General features: G+C 39.4%; 1 protein-coding gene across 3 annotated transcripts in view; it reads right to left on the reverse strand.

Moving 5' to 3' along the window:
- Positions 1-3,211: 3,211 nt before the first annotated feature.
- Positions 3,212-20,413, reverse strand: part of SLC25A14 (solute carrier family 25 member 14) — a 36,544-nt gene continuing 19,342 nt past the window's right edge. For 2 of the 3 annotated variants that reach the window (XM_040265168.1, XM_040265167.1), the window contains 4 exons: positions 14,136-14,260; positions 13,224-13,359; positions 4,630-4,710; positions 3,602-3,653 (listed from right to left, as the gene is read on the reverse strand). In XM_040265168.1, the coding sequence (XP_040121102.1) occupies positions 3,612-3,653; positions 4,630-4,710; positions 13,224-13,359; positions 14,136-14,260 (384 nt within the window). In that variant the 3' untranslated portion in view covers positions 3,602-3,611. Of the gene's footprint in view, positions 3,654-4,629; positions 4,711-13,223; positions 13,360-14,135; positions 14,261-20,413 lie in introns of all 3 variants that reach the window. The other variant, XM_040265166.1, reaches the window with a different exon arrangement.

Below are 20,413 nucleotides of genomic sequence, written 5' to 3' on the forward strand. Positions count from 1 at the left end.
ATAATGATGCGCCAATATAGATTCACTGACTCTAACAAATGAATCACCCTGCTGAGGAATTTTGACGAGGAGGAAGCTACACACTTGTGGGGGTAAGAGGTATGCAGGAAATCTCCACCCCTTCCACAGGACTTTGCCATTAACCCAAAACTTCTCTAAAAAAATAGTCTGTTAAAGTTTATTTTGTATTTCCATACAAATCTTGGAAATACAAAAAACCTCGAATAGCCAAAGCAATCTTGAGAAAGAAGAATGGAACTGGAGGAATCAACTTGCCTGACTTCAGGCTCTACTACAAAGCCACAGTCATCAAGACAGTATGGTACTGGCACAAAGACAGAAATATAGACCAATGGAACAAAATAGAAAGCCCAGAGATAAATCCACACACCTATGGACACCTTATCTTTGACAAAGGAGGCAAGAATATACAATGGAGTAAAGACAATCTCTTTAACAAGTGGTGCTGGGAAAACTGGTCAACCACTTGTAAAAGAATGAAACTAGATCACTTTCTAACACCGCACACAAAGATAAACTCAAAATGGATTAAAGATCTAAATGTAAGACCAGAAACTATAAAACTCCTAGAGGAGAACATAGGCAAAACACTCTCCAACATAAACCACAGCAGGATCCTCTACGATCCGCCTCCCAGAATTCTGGAAATAAAAGCAAAAATAAACAAATGGGACCTAATTAAAATTAAAAGCTTCTGCACAACAAAGGAAAATATAAGCAAAGTGAAAAGACAGCCTTCCGAATGGGAGAAAATATTAGCAAATGAAGCAACTGACAAACAACTAATCTCAAAAATATACAAGCAACTCCTGCAGCTCAATTCCAGAAAAATAAATGACCCAATCAAAAAATGGGCCAAAGAACTAAATAGACATTTCTCCAAAGAAGACATACGGATGGCTAACAAACACATGAAAAGATGCTCAACATCACTCATTATTAGAGAAATGCAAATCAAAACCACAATGAGGTACCACTTCACACCAGGCAGAATGTCTGCTATCCAAAAATCTGCAAGCAATAAATGCTGGAGAGGGTGTGGAGAGAAGGGAACCCTCCTACACTGTTGGTGGGAATGCAAACTAGTACAGCCACTATGGAGAACAGTGTGGAGATTCCTTAAAAAATTGCAAATAGAACTGCCTTATGACCCAGCAATCCCACTGCTGAGCATACACAGCGAGGAAACCAGAATTGAAAGAGACACATGTACCCCAATGTTCATCGAAGCACTGTTTATAATAGCCAGGACATGGAAACAACCTAGATGTCCATCAGCAGATGAATGGATAAGAACGCTGTGGTACATATACACAATGGAGTATTACTCAGCTGTTAAAAAGAATACATTTGAATCAGTTCTGATGAGATGGATGAAACTGGAGCCGATTATACAGAGTGAAGTAAGCCAGAAAGAAAAACACCAATACAGTATACTAACACATATATATGGAATTTAGAAAGATGGCAATGATGACCCTGTATGCAGGACAGCAAAAAAGACACAGATGTGTATAGCGGACTTTTGGACTCAGAGGGAGAGGGAGAGTCAGATGATTTGGGAGAATGGCATTGAAACATGTATAATATCATGTAAGAATCGAATCGCCAGTCTATGTCCGATGCAGGATACGGCACGCTTGGGGCTGGTACACGGGGATGACCCAGAGAGATGTTGTGGGGAGGGGGGTAGGAGGGGGGTTCATGTTTGGGAACGCATGTACACCCATGGTGGATTCATGTCAATGTATGGCAAAACCAATACAGAATTGTAAAGTAAAATAATAAATAAATAAATAAATACCATCAAAAATAAATAAATAAAGTTTATTTTGAAAAGGCAGTACTTTAACAAATAAGAAGGCACTGTGGGGTGGTAGAATGAGACAGAGAAGGAATCTGACAACTATATGCTAGCCTCAAACCTGCCACAATCAGGCTATGTGGCTTAGGACACATTTTCTTAGCTGTTCTGGACCTTGTACATAAAGGGGAGTAGATCTCAGTGGATCCTAACCTGGTTTGGGTTGCTTCCTTCCAGGCTACCCTCCACACCAGGGTTATCATCCTAAAAATCACAAGCTGGTTATATTATCCCCTATTTTCAGCTTCCTTTGCCTGCCTCCTCCAGGATAAAAGCCAAACTCTTTCTTAGGGATATATAGAGAGCCTTCATAATTTGACCCTTTTGGCCACACTATAATTTCCTTTCATTCTAGCCCATATTTCTTTACAAGTGCTTCTCAAAGTGTAATCTAAGCATCATCCACCATCGAATGCCTGTGACAAAAGCAAATACCTCTTCTCCAAATAAGGTTAGAATCTCAGGTGATAGGACACAAGAATCTACATTTTTTGCAAGATCTTCAGGTGATTCTGCCTCACATGGTATTTGAAAACCAAAACCCTGTATTTTAGCCATGCTGAACGTCCCCCCGCCCCCCCTCCACAATTCCCCTGCCTGGAATGTCCTTCCCTGCCTTAATCTACATAGTAACATCTGCTTTTTAGCACAAATGGCACCTCTACTGTGAAGCCTTTAGCCCAGCCCCTAGGCAATGGACTGTTCCCTCCTCTGTGCTTCTACAGCACTTAGTTCATTCGTCAGACAGTACTTAATACCTATTGTACTTAGAGTCTATTTACATGTCTGTTTCTCCTTGCATATGACCTCTAAAATAGTGATTATGTCTTAATATATTTTTACACCCCCAGCATCTAGGACATACTAAACATACAATAAATGTTTGCTGAATAAATAAATGGATGGATAAAGATGAAGAACTAAACTATTCCTTTCACAAGTATTTGAGTGCCTACAATGTGGTAGATACTATTCTAGTATAAGAAAGTAGCCAGAAATTTTTGCCTGTAAGGCAATTAGAACCTTGGACACAGGTTTCTATTTTAAGCCTCTTTCAGCATTTTATCTGTGGAAACTGTCCAAATGAGCCCCTTGTTTGCTTATTCACTCTTTAGGTTAGAACCACTTGTCTGATGTTTACAAGCGCGTGGCATTATGAGAATGAATGGCAGTGCGAAAGCACAATGCACTTAGTCTGTTCCCATAAATGTGCTTTAAGAGTCCAGACTCAATTTCATAGTCACTTTATCTTTATCAATTTCCGGAGAATATAACTTAAAGAGTGGGCAGATGAGAGAACAGTAAATGAAGACAAAGCCAAAGTGATTCTGTCAATAAATACTTTAATGAGAACTGAGGTCTGTAACATACATAGCAGTAACTGCCCTGGCCTATGCCTTTTGCTCTAGCCCAAGTCTGGGGCTAACAAACTACTTTTAACCCACATTTGAAGAGAAGGCCATTTTGAGTATCATCCATCAGTATCCATCTTCACAGAAGATACCAATCTGGGGCCAGAGTCTCAATGTTAATACTTCCTCTCAGGGAACAGTTCACATGGCAACACAAACACATGAGCAATTTTGAACCATCCTATCATTCTTCCACCAGAAGGGCCTTGGGAGACCAATGGTTCAGTAAACACTTACAACTTGATCAAAATACATTAGAACACAGAAAAAAGGGGAAAGAGAGTAGAAAGGTTGGCAGGGTTTGGCTCACATCCTTAGATTTGAAGCCTCTTGAGCTGCTCGTATGTAATAAAAAACTGAAGAGTAAGTCATGGAGGATCACTGGAATGATACTGAAAGTCAAACCTGGTTATAAATTGTACACTGTATTCTCTTATTGGGATACTTAGGCTCTACTATTCTAAGTTGTACTTGCTTAAAAGTCTTTTTAAAAACTACATCTGGCAAATCAAGCATGTGTTGAGTGCCCATCATGCACCCATTTTGATTGTTGGCATTTAGCAATATAAGCATATTAAAAGTCTAACATACCTCTATTCTTTAGGGGCAAATAGGCTACACACACACACACACACACACACACACACACACACACACACGTGTGCGCGCACATCCAAGAACATCAACAACATAAAGTTCAGTGCTAGAGTAACTGTTACAGACATTAGATGATCAGGAAGAGGAACAGAGACACTATCTCCCTCAACCTATAGACTCCACGAGGGCAGGGAATGACTTTTCAACCCTGCAGTGCTCACCACAATACAAACACCACCACACACACCATCCAGCTCATGGCTCTGCACACAGGAGGCAAACACAGCTAAAGGAAGGAAAGTTAACCAGGAGGAAAGAGTCCCCCTTGGCTCTGGATTCCTTTGTTGTATGAGTATTTTCTGTCTTATTACTTCCCCAGCTACTCTGGTCCTATACTTAGGGGTAGGAAATGTGGACTACATAGACCTTCCTGTGGATACCTCATAGCAGGGTTTTCAAAACCTTCCTAGCCCCTTCCAGATTTGGCTGTGCTTGTTGTTGTTTGTTTTAAAGAGGGAAAAAAAAAACTTTGACATTTCTTTTCTAATCCCTTTAGTTTGTATTGGACTCCAACTGAAAGCCATTTCTGTACTTAGTTCCATCTGCAATGGTCATCACTAGAATAGATTCTCATTTGCCTAAAAGGCTCCAATAATCAAAATTTTCCTTCCCATAGCCTCGAATTACCTGGGAACTTGAACCATGTGCTTTCATTTTCATGTTCTAAAAGGATACAATGATGTTCCAGGGTCCAAGTCGAAGCCAGTTTGGCCAAAATCCTTTATAGAGTGCAAAAAAGCCCTCGTGTTTCCACATCTGAGGGAAAGATATAAAAAAATAAGAGTGAATCCTCCTTGCACTTTACATCTGACAATTACTGTTATAGTACTCATCTTCCACGCCCCTCCCCAACTTAGGATCCATGAATGGTCCTTTTTGCTATAGACATACATTTTTAATTAGCATGGTATTTTAAATCCATCCACCCACTCATTCAACAAATGTTTACTAAGCACCTACAATATGCAAGATACTCTTCTCAGTGTTGGGATAATAGTAATAATAGTAAACAAGAAAGAAAATAGCTGTGGTAGCCAGCCTCCAAGATGGCCCCCAATGATAACCATCTCCAGTTATTCATACCCTTGTGTAGTCCCTCCCACAACATATCAGGATTGGTCTGTGTCACCAATAGCATATGGCAATAGTTAACAATGCTATGCTATGCTGTAAAAGATACTTTGCATTTAAGAAGGTTTTGCCTTGTTCTCTCTTGGATCATTTGCTCTGGAGGAAGCCAGCTGCCATATCATGAAGAGAAGCCCACATGAGGGGAAACTAAGGCCTCTGGCCAACAGCCAGAGAGGAACAGAGCCTTCCTGCTGACAATAACATGAGTGATCTTTGAAGTAGATGTCCCAGCAACAGTCAAGCCTTCAGATGATTATAGCCCTAGCTGACATCTGGACAATTACCTCATGAGAGAGCCTACAGCTGAAATCATTCAGCTAAGCTGCTTCTTAATTCCAAATCCACAGAAATTGTGGGATAAGAAATGTATGATGTATTAAGGCACTGAGCTTTGGAGTCATTTATTACACAGCCATAGATAACTTATACAGAGAAGGCAATGGCAACCCACTCCAGTACTCTTGCCTGGAAAATCCCATGGACAGAGGAACCTGGTAGGCTGCAGTCCATGGGGTCACTAGGAGGTGGACACAACTGAGTGGCTTCACTTTCACTTTTCACTTTTATGCAATGGAGAAGGAAATGGCAACCCACTCCAGTATTCTTGCCTGGAAAATCCCAGGGACGGGGGAGCCTGGTGGGCTGCCGTCTATGGGGTCGCACAGAGTCAGACACGACTGAATCAACTTAGCAGCAGCAGCAGATAACTTAAACATTCTCTGCCCTCATAGAATGCACACGTGCATGTGTGTGCTCAGTAGCTTCAGTCATGTCCAACTCCTTGTGACCCTATGGACTGTAGCCTGCCAGGCTCCTCTGTCCATGGGATTCTCCAGGCAAGAATATTGGAGTGGGTTGCCATGCCCTCCTCCAGGGAATCTTCCTGACCTAGGTATTGAACCAGTGTATCCTGCGTCTCCTTCACTGCATGCGGATTCTTTACCACTGAGCTACCAGGGAAGTCCCATAGAATGTATACTCTAGTGGAACTGCTGAACAAATATACAAATTAATATTATATTAAGAAATGATAAGTACTAATATGAAAACTAAAGCAGGGTAGGGGAGTAGGAAATTGGGCAAGTCACTATCCTTTCTGAGTCTGTTTCATCATTACAAATTCTGCATAGGTAATGGCTGACTTTATAGGAATGGCTGGAGGATTGGGTGAGGGACAACATGAAATGTTTTGAATTTAAGTTTTCTGTTTTATACGATGGAGGTCCTACATATACCAACTGAGTAGTTATTAGTATTAAATGACAAATAATGCATACCAAAGGTCATAAATTGATGATGTGTGTTAAATTCAATCAACAGAAACAGTTCCTGTTTAATGGATAAATATTAAGTAACTCCTGTGTTTAAGATATCATGTTCTACATTGAAAAATGTTATTTTGCCCTCTCACTGGTAAAGTAAAACCCACCACTATACTAAAAAAAGAATATATTTGGATAAAACAACAATATGAAAATCCAGACTTCTAAATATCCTTTATCCTATACTATAGATTAAGAAGACTTGATATGATTATCCTTACTAATCATTTTTGAAGCAAATAGTAACATAAGGGCACTATTGATGAAAACATAGTGGTAATATGCTTGTCCCAATGGATCATCAGCAAATGCTAAAGGTCTCAGACCAAAACTGATGTTGGAAAATTGTGAAAATCAACCAAAATAAATCCTGGATGCAGATAACCTAGAATCACAGGCTGCTAAGACAAGGGACCTTAGAGATTCAAGCCAATCTCATCACCTCTCACTTGGAACACCACAACAAGCCTCCTAACTGGTCTATGATCTCCACCTAGGAAGCCAAGCCATCTTTTAAAATTATAAATCAGTAGTGTCACTTTCCTGCTTAAAGCTGTCCAATGACGTCCCAGTGGATTTGATTCTACTTGTAAATCTTCTTCAGTGACCTGCATGATCCTACACGATTTAGCCCTGCCTCTCTCCAGTTTCATTTTCTACCACTTTTCCTTTCATTCATCACACACAGTCACACCAGCCTTGTTTTTAACCCTTGAAAGTGTCCAGCTCATTCCAAACTCAGAGCCCTTGTACGCATTCCCTCTTTCTGAAATGCTTTTCTCTCAGATTTTCTCGTGACCACCCTCTTCTCATCATTCAGACTCCTGCTCAAATAAGTGTCACCCCCTCACACCTTTTCCCTCACCATCCTAACTGAAGTAGTTCCCCACCACCATCACAGAATCACTATCTCGTTACACTGTGTTAGTTTTTTCACAGCATTTACTTCTTTGTGAAATTACACCATTATTGTAAAGTAAAATAAAGTAAAAATAAAATTAAAAAAAAATTACACCATTTATTATCTGCATGTTTATTCTCTGTCTCCCTCAACTAGAATGTACTCTCCAGGAAAGCAAGAGAGCAGGGACCATGTTGGTCTTCTTTACCATTCTACTCCACTACCGAACACTCTCTGGCATAGTAAAGTCTCCACTAAATATCCGAATAAATATTTGTTGAGTAAATGAACACACAAACTTTTACATATACACAGTCACTAATAATCTCATGAGCCTAATGATTCCTTACTGAGTTCCAAAACAGGGACCAACTTCCAAACATTAGAACTGGGATGCACCACTCTTTGGCTTGAGGCAGTTGAGTAAAAACAAACAAGAACTTCTGTAGATACACAGAGACAAGAGGCTACTTTATGAAGTTATACATTATTCAATAAATAATTTGCTGTGGATAGAGATAAATAAGATATGTCCCTGCCTTCATGGAACTTACGTCTACTGGGTAGACAGACATTAAGGGCAACTACAATTGACTCTTGAACAACACAGTTGTCAGGGACACTGACCCTCTGTGCAGTCAAAACTCCTGGTATAACTTTTTGTCAGCCCTCCGCAACCACAGATTCAACCAACCACAGGTCATGTAGTACTGTAGTAGTTACTACTGAAAAAAATCTGCAAATAAGTAGACCTGTGTAGGTCAAACTTGAGTTGCTCAAGGGTCAACTGTACAATGAAATGTAACAAATGTCAATAAATGTGATACAGCCATACAACAGAATATTACCCAACCATTAAAAGGAACAAAGTACAGACATACCTCATTTTATTGCACTTTACTACACTTTGCAGATAATGGATTTTTCACAAACTGAAAGTATGTGGCAACCCTAAGTTGAGTGAATCTATGAGCACCATTTTCCCAACAGCAGTTGCCCATTTTGTATCTCTCTGTCACTTTTGGTTATTCTCATCATATTTCAAACTTTTTCATTATATTACTTTTGTTATGGTGATCTGTGATCCGTGATCTTTGATGTTACTATTGTAAAGAGATTATGACTTGCTGAAGGCTCAGATGATGGTTAACATTTTGAAGTATGTACATTGTTTTATTTAGACAATACTATTGCACATTTCATAGACTATTATGTAATGTAAAAATAATTTTTACATGTGCTAGGAAACCAAAAAGTTCATGTGGCTCACTTTATTGCAGTATGGCTTTATTGTGGTGGTCTGGCAGCACATCTCTTCCAGAGCTCTGCCTGGACTGACACATGCCACAGCATGGATGAACCTTGAAACATGTTAAGTGAAAGAAGCTGGTCAAAAACCTCACATATTGTATGATTCCATTTATATAAGATATCCAACAATAGGCAAACCTACAGAAATAAAAGTACATTAGTGGTTGCTTAGGGCTGGGAGGATAGTGGGATAATAGCTAAAAGGCACAGGATTTCTCTTCGAGGTCATGAAAATGTTCTAAAATTGACAGTGGGGTTGATGGTTGCACATAGCTTGGAATATACCAAAAACCACACAAATAGATGAATTTTATGAATTAGTGAGTTGACCCTCAAAAAGATGTTTTTCAAAATATAATAAATGCTATGAGAGAATAAGAACAAGGCACTTATAAAAATAACACAATCTTATGGCGGAAACCAACACAACATTGTAAAGCAATTATCCTCTAATTAAAAATCTAAAAATAATTTCTTTACAGTATTATCCTTCAATTAAAAATAAATTAAAAAAAAAACAAAGCAAAGAGAGAAAATATCCCACACGCCATGTGGCACAGCCAAAAAAAACTGATCAAAAATGTTTTTAAAAAAACAAAAAGAAGAGAATTCTCACACATGCTAAAAAATACTAAAAAATAATGCAATCTGAAGAATGAGTAGGAGCTAGCCATCTAACAAAGTACATGGCATGGGTGAAAACTTGGCAATGAAACAAAGTCTAGTACTAGAACTTGTTCAGTCTGTCTGGAATATAGAATAAAGGTAGCAAAGATAAGGCTGTAAGAAGTAAAAAGGGATCTAATAATATGAGCTTTGTGTCAATGAGAAGCAATTCAAGTGTTTGCAGATAGAGATTAAGAGGATGAGACGTACAGCTGCTCATTTCTAAATCAAAGAGGAACGCATCGTTCCATTCACCCAGGTGTACTCTTACAGATAAAATAATAAAGGATGATGACAATATAGAGCAAAGTTATTTTAATAGCAAATAAATGAATGGCTGGTAAATATAAGTACATAAAGGTTACTGTCAACACAAAAATATGTTTCTGACGATACCATATGGCATAGTAGTTACGAGTATAAACTTTGGAATCAGATGAACCCTGATTTAAATCCCAGATCTGCTACTTACTAGGTATATGATGCTGCTGCTGCTAAGTCGCTTCAGTCGTGTCCTACTCTGTGCGACTCCATAGACGGCAGCCCACCAGGCTCCCCCGTCGCTGGGATTCTCCAGGCAAGAACACTGGAGTGGGTTGCTATTTCCTTCTCCAATGCATGAAAGTGAAAAGGGAAAGTGAAGTCGCTCAGTTGTGTCCTACTCTTCACGACCCCATGGACTGCAGCCCACCAGGCTCCTCCGTCCATGGGATTTGCCAGGCAAGAGTACTGGAGTGGGGTGCCATCGCCTTCTCTGACTAGGTATATAATCTTGGGTAAATACTTAGCTACTCTGAACCTAAGATCTCTCATTTATAAAATGGCAAAGATATTATCTACTCTACATGGTTGCTGATAGTTAAAGGATATACTCTAGTGTGTGGTACATAATAAGCACTCAATAAATGCTAACTATTACTATATTACTGTAACCTCTATCTCCTCTTAGCCAACCTTCTTGAAACAGTATTTTACACTTGTCTACTTATCCTCACTTCCTATGTGTTTATCTGTCTCTTCCTATTAGAATTAAGATGTCACAAAGGCTGGGACTTTTTTGTTCACCAACCTAGAACAGTACCGAGCACAAAAGACACTTGAACAATTTTGCAAAAAATGAATGAAGGATTAAACACACTCTCCAGTGGACAGCAATCTGGCTTTTGCAAACACCAATCCAGCAAACCTCCTCTAGAAAACATTAAACCCAACAGACTTTGCAGCCCTTATACTGGATCTCTCTATCCCAGTTATTTAGTATTAAATAACTTCTCATCCACTCTTGAAACTCATTTCTCCTTTGGCTTCTATGACAATAGTATCTCTTGTAAGTTCCTTCATATCTTTGAACTGTTATCTTTTGGTGTCTTTCCTGAATTCCTCATCTGTCAAGCCCTTAAAAATTGGGAATTCTTTCTTTGGCCCTACTCTTCTCTCTCTATACCAGTGATTGTCAAGTGGAAGGGTGAGCATGTTAGAAATAGAAAGGAGGGCTTTTGCAAAATTCTACTCTTCAGAGTATGAGAATCATTGCTTCTGTGAGTCTCTAGTAATGGCAGGAGCTTTACAATACTCCAGTGTGTGATGAAAGCAACAAACTTGTGAACGCTTCTTCCTGCTCTCCTTGGCCTCCCCTCCACAGTTATGTAACCCCTGTACACTACTGTTTCCTCAAGTTCTGACCTCCACCCCTGAACCTCCAAGTTAAGACTAGGATATCCAAATATACTCACCGGGTATTCCTCCCGCACCTCAAACTAAGTGTCTCAGAACTGTGATGTCTCCCACAAAACCTGCTCCTTTTCCTATAATGTCTCTGTCAATAAAAGTCACCACATGGTCACCAAAACCAAAAACTGGGAAGTTATCTCTGACACCTTCTCTCTCCCCCACCTCTCCACACCAGGTCAACCAAATCCTGTTGACTTTATCAATTAAATTATTCTCAGCTCTATCCCTACTATTCATGCCAAGTTCAGCCTCTCATCACCTCTTGCTCAGGCCACTCTAAGAGCCTTCCACTAAGTTTCCCTATCCCTAGGTCAGCAGTTCTCTAAGAGTGGTCCCAAACTAGCAGCATGAGTATTGCCTGGGAACTGGTTAGAAATGCAAATTCTCAGGTCCTACTCCAAACTTACTGAATCACAGTCTGGTGATGGGGCCTAGCCATCTGCATTTTAACAAGCCCTCCAGGTGGTACAGATACATGTTAAAGTTTTCAGGCTTATTCCCTTGGTTTTATGGTTTTCAACCTTGGGTGAACATTGCAATCACCATGTACACCTGTGGTGGATTCATGTCAATCTATGCCAAAACCAATACAGAATTGTAAAATAAAAAATTTAAAAAAAAATTAAATAAATAAAAAAGAAAAACATTGCAATCACCTGAGGAGTTTTGAAAATCCTGACAACCTGGCTCCTACTCCAGACATTCTGAGCAGTGGTCACCATCCTTTTTGGCACCAGAGATCAGTTTTGTAGAAGACAATTTTCCCATGGACTGGGAGAGCAAGATGGTTTTGAGATAATTCAAGTGTATTACATTTGTTGTACACTTTATTTCCATTACTATTACATCAGCTCCATTTAAGATCATCAGGCATTAGACCCCAGAGGGTGGGGACCTCTATTCTGATGTCAGTGGTCTAAGGTGAGCACAGAAGCTGAGAACATTCCCCAGGTGATTCCAATGTGCACTTAAGATTGAGAACCACTATATTAGATCCACTCTCCACAAAGCCAGCATGATCTATTTAAAACATAAATCTGACCTGATTAAATCTTTCAACAGCTCCTCATCAACTAAAAAAATAAGCCCAAGCATCTCAACATAGCATTTAATATCCCTCATAACTTAACTAACCCTCAGCCACCAACATAGGGAAGGCACCACAGTGTAGTTAAAAATGTTGGTTTGAAACCAACAGTCTGAGTTGAAATCCCAGCTCTCCCACCTACTAGCTGTGAAAGCTTGGGCAGGTTAGTTAACCTCTTAGTGCTTCAGTGTGCTGTAATTGTGAAGATTAAATGAATGAATACATGTAAGTCTCGTTAGAACAATCTCTGATACATAGTAAAGCATTCAACAGATGTGAGTTATTATATTCAGTATTCTTCCATCTACAGGAAACCTATCCCAAATTTCCAAACTGGACTAAAATTTCCTCCCATAGAGCCCTGAGTTTATCACTTAACAAAATGTGTTGATTATCTGTTTGTATACCTGTGGTACACTGTAATTTCTGTTTCTACTAAAATGGTCCCTGGGGACTTCCCTGGTGGTAGTCAATAAGAATCCACCTGCCCAAACAGGGGACATGGGTCTGATGAAGCCCCAGCACAACCAATAACTAATTAATTAAAAAATAAAATATTAATAAAATAAAATGGTATCTGATAGATAATAGTTAACTACACTGATAACAGCAGAGAAACCATATGATAGTATCATATTTTAGCTCCAAATTTGCCTTTTTAGAAGTATTGTTACTAGTGGTTATATAATGCATAATACCTGTATGATTCTCAGCTTCCTACAAATATAACACAGCAGAAACTTTCAAAGCCAAACTGGGAACAATAGTACAATACTGAACTAGAATCGAGTATCAGAGTTTCTATTACAGCATCTCTGCCTTGTCTGAAGTGGGCAAATGTGGAATATGTCAGGTCCTTTTCATCAGTAATTCTACATGGTGCTATTGATAAGGTATCCTGCAGTCTTAAGCATTCAAACTGGAATAATAATATCAAGGACCACTAAGCATCAGCAGATTACCAAGGAGACAGTTTTCCTACCTGGGAATTACTCTGAGAGGCTACTAAAAATAGATATAATGATTCTTCCATCTTCAGAGCAGCAACTAAGAATAAGGACTGCAAGTCTGAGACATCAAAGAAAGTCAAAAATACAATCCAAGTTCACTATGTGCGTACCTTTAAAATGCCATCCAAAGTGCCCTTATAGAGGTCCACGTGTCCCACAATTGCCCTCTGGTTCATCATGCGAGTTCGTACCACATCAACTGGATTGGAAGCCAGAGCCCCAGCCAAGCCACATGTAAAGCTGGAACTAAAGATAAAAACTGTAAGAAGACAGACTGCTCCATTTCCACCTCTGCCCACGTAAACAGAAATTAGGTCAAACATAAATGTACAATGAGTCAGACATCACATAAAACCTGGCACTTGCTCTTTTATTACAATCTAAAGAGAAAGGAAATATTTACTAAAGAGACATTAGTCAAAAGCTGTCCCCTTCACTTTTCAATCCAAAATTCAGATAGCTTTTTTTTTTTAAAAGAGCTTGTAAGTCTAGCAAGTTTCCTAAGCAGGAAGTATTATGCATCATCTGTTAGTTATGTAAAATTTTCAAGTCACAACATCATATGCAAAAGGAATTTGAGTATTAAAATAACATAAAAGTTGCAAGATGAAGAAAATGTAAGATGAAATGAGCAACATTTCAGTCCAAAACTGTGGTCTTGCTTCACAAGCCCTATAAAATTTCACCCTTTTATTCTGCTTATCATTGAAAAAATTTGCTTTCTGACCCAACATTAATCAAAGCAAATAATGGATGAGTTTATTAGGTATAGAGTCTATATATGAACAAGTGCAAATACTGCAGACATCTGGAATTAGACACTGCTCCCAAGTACAAAAGTGCCTATTGCATCTGGAATCTCTGTACGTTTATCAGAAGGCTTGAAGTTCTGGTGATGAGAGAGAAAAAGGTATTTAGGCCATATGTACTCATTATCAATTCTAAATGAGGACGTCAGTGAAAGATGCTTTTTGTGCTTGAAGTACTGACAATATGGAATGAACACAACCTATCAGACTTACACAAAGTGAGTTAAGATTGTGTCTCCCATCAGCCCTGACAATATCAAGTGCTTCTTCGTAATATCATAGACTGGTAGCTCTACTCCCACGACGATGGCAGCCCGCTGAGCAGTTGGGACAACACCCTACAAAATATAAGTGACATGAGACACTGGGGAAATACATTGGTAGTGAGTTGAGTCAAAGGGTGAACAAAATAGGTCAGGAATTTTAAAATGGCAGAAAAAAATCCAAATCTGCAGCATAAGATCACTATCTCACAACAACTGCATATACTGAAACACTTATAAATTCCCAACTCACTTACTGTACTAAAAATAAAATCACTGATATGACATCTAAAGCACAAACAATGAAAGAAAAATAGATAAATGGACTTTATCATAATTAAACATTCTTGTGATTAGTAAAATGACAACCCACACAATGGGAGAAAATATTTGCAAGTCATATATCTGGACTAGTACAAAGCATATATTATATTAATATATGGACTAGTAGCCAAAATATATAAAGAACTGTTACAACTCAACAATAAAAAGACAAACAACCCAATTTTAAAATGTGCAGAAGATCTAAATAGACATTTCCCCAAAGAAGATATACAATTATATACTGCTGGTGGGAATACCATAGCCACTGTGATAAACACTTTGGCAATTTCTGAAAAAGTTAAACACAGAATTACTATATGACCAATCAATTTCGCATCTAGATATATCCAGGAGAATTAAACATGTATTTATGCAAAAACTTGTACATAAATGTTCATAACATCACTATTCATAATAGCCCCAAAGTACAAATAAATACTTATTAATTGATGAAAGGATAAACAAAATGTGGTATGTACATACAACTATTATTCAGCCATAAACAGAAATGAAGTACTGATAAATGCTAAAACACAGATGAAACTTTTACAATAGTATGCTAAACTAAAGAAGCCAGTCATAAATGCCATATGTTGTATAATTACATTTACATGAAGTGTCAGAATTGGGAAATCTATAGAGACAGAAAGCAGATTAGTGGTTGCCTAGGTCTGGGAGGGTTGGAGGTTGTGAGAAGTGACTATGAATGGGTATAGGGTTTTTTCTCTGGTGATGAGATGTTCTAAACTTAGACAGCAGTGATGGCTATACAAGTCTGTGGATATCCAAAAAACATTAAATATATACTTTAAGATGGCAAATTCTATGGTATGTGAATTATCTCAGTAAAGATGTTGGGCTTCCCTGGTGGTCCAGTGGTTGGGAAACCACCTGCCAATGCAGAGGAAATGGGTTCAATCTCTGGTCTGGGAGGATTCCACATGGCCAGCAGTAACTAAGCCTTGGAGCAACAACTATTGAGCCTACCCTCAAGTCCATGCTCCACAACAGGAGAATCCATCACAGTGAAAAGCCCACACACTGCAACGAAGAGTAGCTTCCGCTTGCCACAACAAGAGAAAGTCCACGCCCAGCAACAAAGACCCAGCAAAGCCAAGAATAAATAAATAAATAAAAGCATGAAGCAAAGGCAGTAGGGAGAGGAGAGCTTTCAAGTTTAATTCAAAGAATTTAGGATGTGCAGAAGGATACACTAGGATCACACAAAAGGTATGACACAGCCAGGGAGAAGGCCAAGGCAAAGTGCACTTCCTTACAAGTCCTCCTGCAGTAACACTACCAGCTTTTCAGTCACAAGCACTATTCCTATCACAGCTTACATTACAACACAGGGTTGCCAGAGCATTAAAAAGTCATGTTTTTGAAGAATAAGAATAACACAAGAAAATGCTTATAATGCTAAAGAAGGGAAGAGACAGCATTATTCTAACTGGGTTTCCCAGGTGGCTCAGTGAGTAAAGAATCCACCTGCCAATGTAGGAGACATGGGAGACACGGGTTTGATTCCTGGGTCAGGAAGATCCCCTGGAGTAGCAAATGGCAACCCATTCCAGTATTCTTGGCTGAGAAATCCCATGGACAGAGGATCCTGGTGGGCTATAATCCATGGGGTCGCAAAGCATCAGACACAACTGAAGTGACTGAGCATTCTAACTTTAGGAGGAGAGGTATATACACAAATGACAAATTTATGTAAAAATTTTTACAAGGAATATTTTACTTTTATAACTGTGTTTAAATATCATTTAAAAAACTGAGGGACTTCCCTGGTGGTCCGGTGGTTATGACTCCATGCTTCCAATCTAGGGGGCATGAGTCTGATCCCTGGTTGGGGAGCTAAGATGCCACATGCTGTGTGATGTGGCCAAAAAATAAAATTTAAAATAATTTGATAAAAAACTGAAAATAATATACCAGGAGGAATAACTACTTTCTGGGATACCTGTTAAAATTAGAGTTCAATCCTCTCTAAATTCCCAAACGCAATTCATAATGTGGACGTGATGGAGCTGTGCTATCATCGGATGCTTGATTCAGCTGGTCAGGCTGCTTTGCCCAGCAGTACCTTCCTCTCTGACCCTTCCACCTGCTCAACTCTGTTAGAAGGTAGCCCCAGAAGACTAGTTTGGTGAACAGTATGGCTCCACGGGGTGAATTTTGCTCACAGACATGTTTTGTGTGGCCTAAACAGTATTTCCTAGAAGGCTGAATTAGCTGTCAACATTGAAAAAAAAAAACAAAACCACCAAAAAAAAACCTACCACAGGAATGGATACTTCACACAGGAATGCAGATTTTCAGCCTCTCTTGAAAGCACCATGGACTCCCACGGTGCATGGCAGCAATGAACAGGGCAAGTGCTCTCCAGGTCACCGCTCTACTGTCTCTCCGACCCTGACCTAAGCGCCAGTCACTTTCTTACTGTACTCCTGCTGTTATTTCTCACAATGGAGTTAGGAAGAAAGGGAAATGCTTCCAGTGAAAATGAAATGTTTCCAGTACCCATGTTATTACAATCAAAGCAAGAAAATAAAATACAGATGAAAAGGGCCCTGTGTTTGAAGAAAAATGCAAACACACTTCCCTGTTGAAATGAAAAAAATATTCCTGTATTTTAATATGTAAATAATACGTGTCAGTGTCAAAAGAATGTGCTAAGTTGCTCGGTCATGTCTGACACTTTGCGACCCCTGGACTGTAGCCTGCTAGGCTCCTCTGTCCATTGGATTCTCCAGGCAAGAATACTGGAGTGGGTTGCCATTTCCTCCTCCAGGGGATCTTCCCGACCCAGGGATCGAACCCACGTCTCTTACGCTGGCAGGTAGGTTTTTTACCATTAGTGCCACTTGGAAGTCAAAAGAATACATAGCACAATGTATTTCACTTCTTTACCTTACATGTCTGGATGATGTAAATAGCCTGGATTGTAAAAGTAGCCATTTTCAATTCCTCAAAAAATTAAACAGAATTATCATACAATTCAGCAGTCCCACTTCTGGGTATATACACAAAGAATTGAAACCAGTCTTGAAAAGGCATCTGCACATCCATGTTCACAGCCAAAATACAGAAACAAACTAAATGTTCATCAATGGATGAATGGATTAACAAAATGCAGTGTATGTATATAATATTGTTCAGCTTTAAAAAAGGAATTCTGACCCATGTGACAACATGGTTGAACCTTGAGGACATTATGCTAAATGAAATAAACCAGTAATAAAAAGACAAATACTGTATGATTCCATTTACACGAGGTACCCAGAACCATCAAATTCATAAGGAGATAATAAAAGGTTGGTGGCCAGGGGCTGGGGGAGGAGGAAATGGCACGCTGTTGTATAATGGGTACAGAGTCCCAATTTTGCAGGATGAAAAGAATTCTGGAGACTGGTTGTACAACTATGTAAAATTGTGTTGTATATATTTTATTACAATTAAAAGATTATTTTAAATAAAAATTAAGTAGTTATGTTCCCCTGACAAAATCTCCAATTCTATTTATTGCTCTGTCTTTGTCTTTCTCCTAGCACTAGTTTGTGAAAGAGTTCTAGTTAGTTCCATTTTCTGGTTTTAAATTAGACTAATCAAGATAGGGTACCTCAAAGGGCCTTTTTATCAAAAAGCAAACCTCAAGTATCATTGACAGATGCCACTGATTAAAGGTTATTAAGTAACGGAATATACATGTTGTTGTTAGATATATTACCATAGACATTACCTGTTAATTGCAAAGGGGGAAAGACTTATCTTTTATTATGGTAAGAGGTGGTGGACAGTATCTTAACAAGTGAACAAACTTGGCATCACTAATTTGGGGGCAACCTAACATTATGTGCCTCTTGCTGTGGTGTAATATGACATACAGGGTCACCTATGAAGCTCTCTTACCAAAAACATTTCACATGCATCTAATCAAGCCAACAGATCTAACCTCCAGCATACAGGAAATACAGGGGAAATGCAAGGAAACATTTTATAAGAAAACTGAATATGGACTGGGTGTTAGGTATTAGAGACTTACAAATTTTCTGAGTTGTGACAATTTGTTGTTGTTGTTCAGTCACTCAGTCATGTCCAACTCTTTGCGACCCCATGGACCGCAGCACGTCAGGCTTCCCTGTCCTTCACCATCTCCCAGAGCTGTTCAAACTCATATCCATTAAGTCAGTGATGCTATCCAACCATCTCATCCTCTGATGTCCCCTTCTCTTCCTGCCTTCAATCTTTCCCAGCATCAGGGCCTTTCTAATGAGTCAGTTCGTCACATCAGGTAGCCAAAATATTGGAGCTTTTACTGTCATTATGAGGGAGAATGTCCTTATTATTAGGATATGCATAACGAAGTACTTAGGGGAGTACTATGATCTCTGCACTTTCTTTCAAATAATTTAGCAAAAAGTGTGTGTGTGGGTGGGTGGGTATGCATATGTGTATATATATATGTAAGTAGATAAAGCAAATATGACTAAACTTTGAGTCATTTAATACAGGTGTGTAGGTTCTGTTCATTGTTGTGTTCTTTCAACTTTTCTGTATGTTTGACATTCCCTGGTGGCTCAGAAGGTAAAGAATCTGCCTGCAATGCAGATGTGGGTTTGATCCTTGGTTTGGGGAGATCCCCTGGAGGAAGGCATGGCAACTGACTCCAGTATTCTTGCCTGGAGAATACACATGGAAAGAGGAGCCTGGAGGGCTACAGTCCATGGGGTTGCAAAGAGTCAGACATGACTGAGCAACTAAGCACAGCACAGCACAGTTAGGGAAAATTATAAAGAAAGAATAAAAGTGAGTCTCTCCCTTTTAAGAACCTATTAATGAATTTCCCATTATAGACTGTACTACCAGTAGTCTTGGATGAGGACGCAGGAGAGGTAAGGAGCAAGGTCCTTACATCCAAAGTAAGGAACAGCAGCTGTGCTTTGTTGGAGCAGCTGTGAAGAGATACCCCACATCCAGGGTAAGAGAAACCCAAGTAAGATGGTAGGTGTTGTGAGATGGCATCAGAGGGCAGACTACTGAAACCATAATCACAGAAAACTAGCCAATCTGATCACATGGACCACAGCCTTGTCTAACTCAATAAAACTAAGCCATGCCATGTGGGGCCACCTAAGATGGGCAGGTCATGGTGGACAGGTCTGACAGAATGTGGTCCACTGGAGAAGCAAATGGCAAACTACTTCAGTATTCTTGTCTTGAAAACCCCATGAACAGTATGAAAAGGCAAAAAGACAGGACACTGAAAGAGGAACTCCCCAGGTCAGTAGGTGCCCAATATGCTACTGGAGATCAGTGGAGAAATAACTCCAGAAAGAATGAAGGGATGGAGCCAAAGCAAAAACAATGCCCAGTTATGGATGTGACTGGTGATAGAAGCAAGGTCCGATGCTGTAAAGAGCAATATTGCATAAGAACCTGGAATGTTAGGTCCATGAATCAAGGCAAATTGGAAGTGGTCAAACAGGAGATGGCAAGAGTGAACGTCGACATTCTAGGAATCAGCGAACTAAAATGGACTGGAATGGGTGAATTTAACTCAGATGACTATTATATCTACTACTGCGGGCAGGAATCCCTTAGAAGAAATGGAGTAGCCATCATGGTCAACAAGAAAGTCCGAAATGCAGTACTTGGATGCAATCTCAAAAATGACAGAATGATCTCTGTTCGTTTCCAAGGCAAACCATTCAATATCACAGTAATCCAAGCCTATGCCCCAACCAGTAATGCTGAAGAAGCTGAAGTGGAACAGTTCTATAAAGACCTACAAGACCTTTTAGAACTAACACCCAAAAGAGATGTCCTTTTCACTATAGGGGACTGGAATGCAAAAGTAGGAAGTCAAGAAACACCTGGAATAACAGGCAAATTCAGCCTTGG

Source organism: Oryx dammah, unplaced genomic scaffold, assembly GCF_014754425.2.
Source record: "Oryx dammah isolate SB20612 unplaced genomic scaffold, SCBI_Odam_1.1 HiC_scaffold_23, whole genome shotgun sequence".
NCBI classification, from domain to species: Eukaryota; Metazoa; Chordata; class Mammalia; order Artiodactyla; family Bovidae; genus Oryx; species Oryx dammah.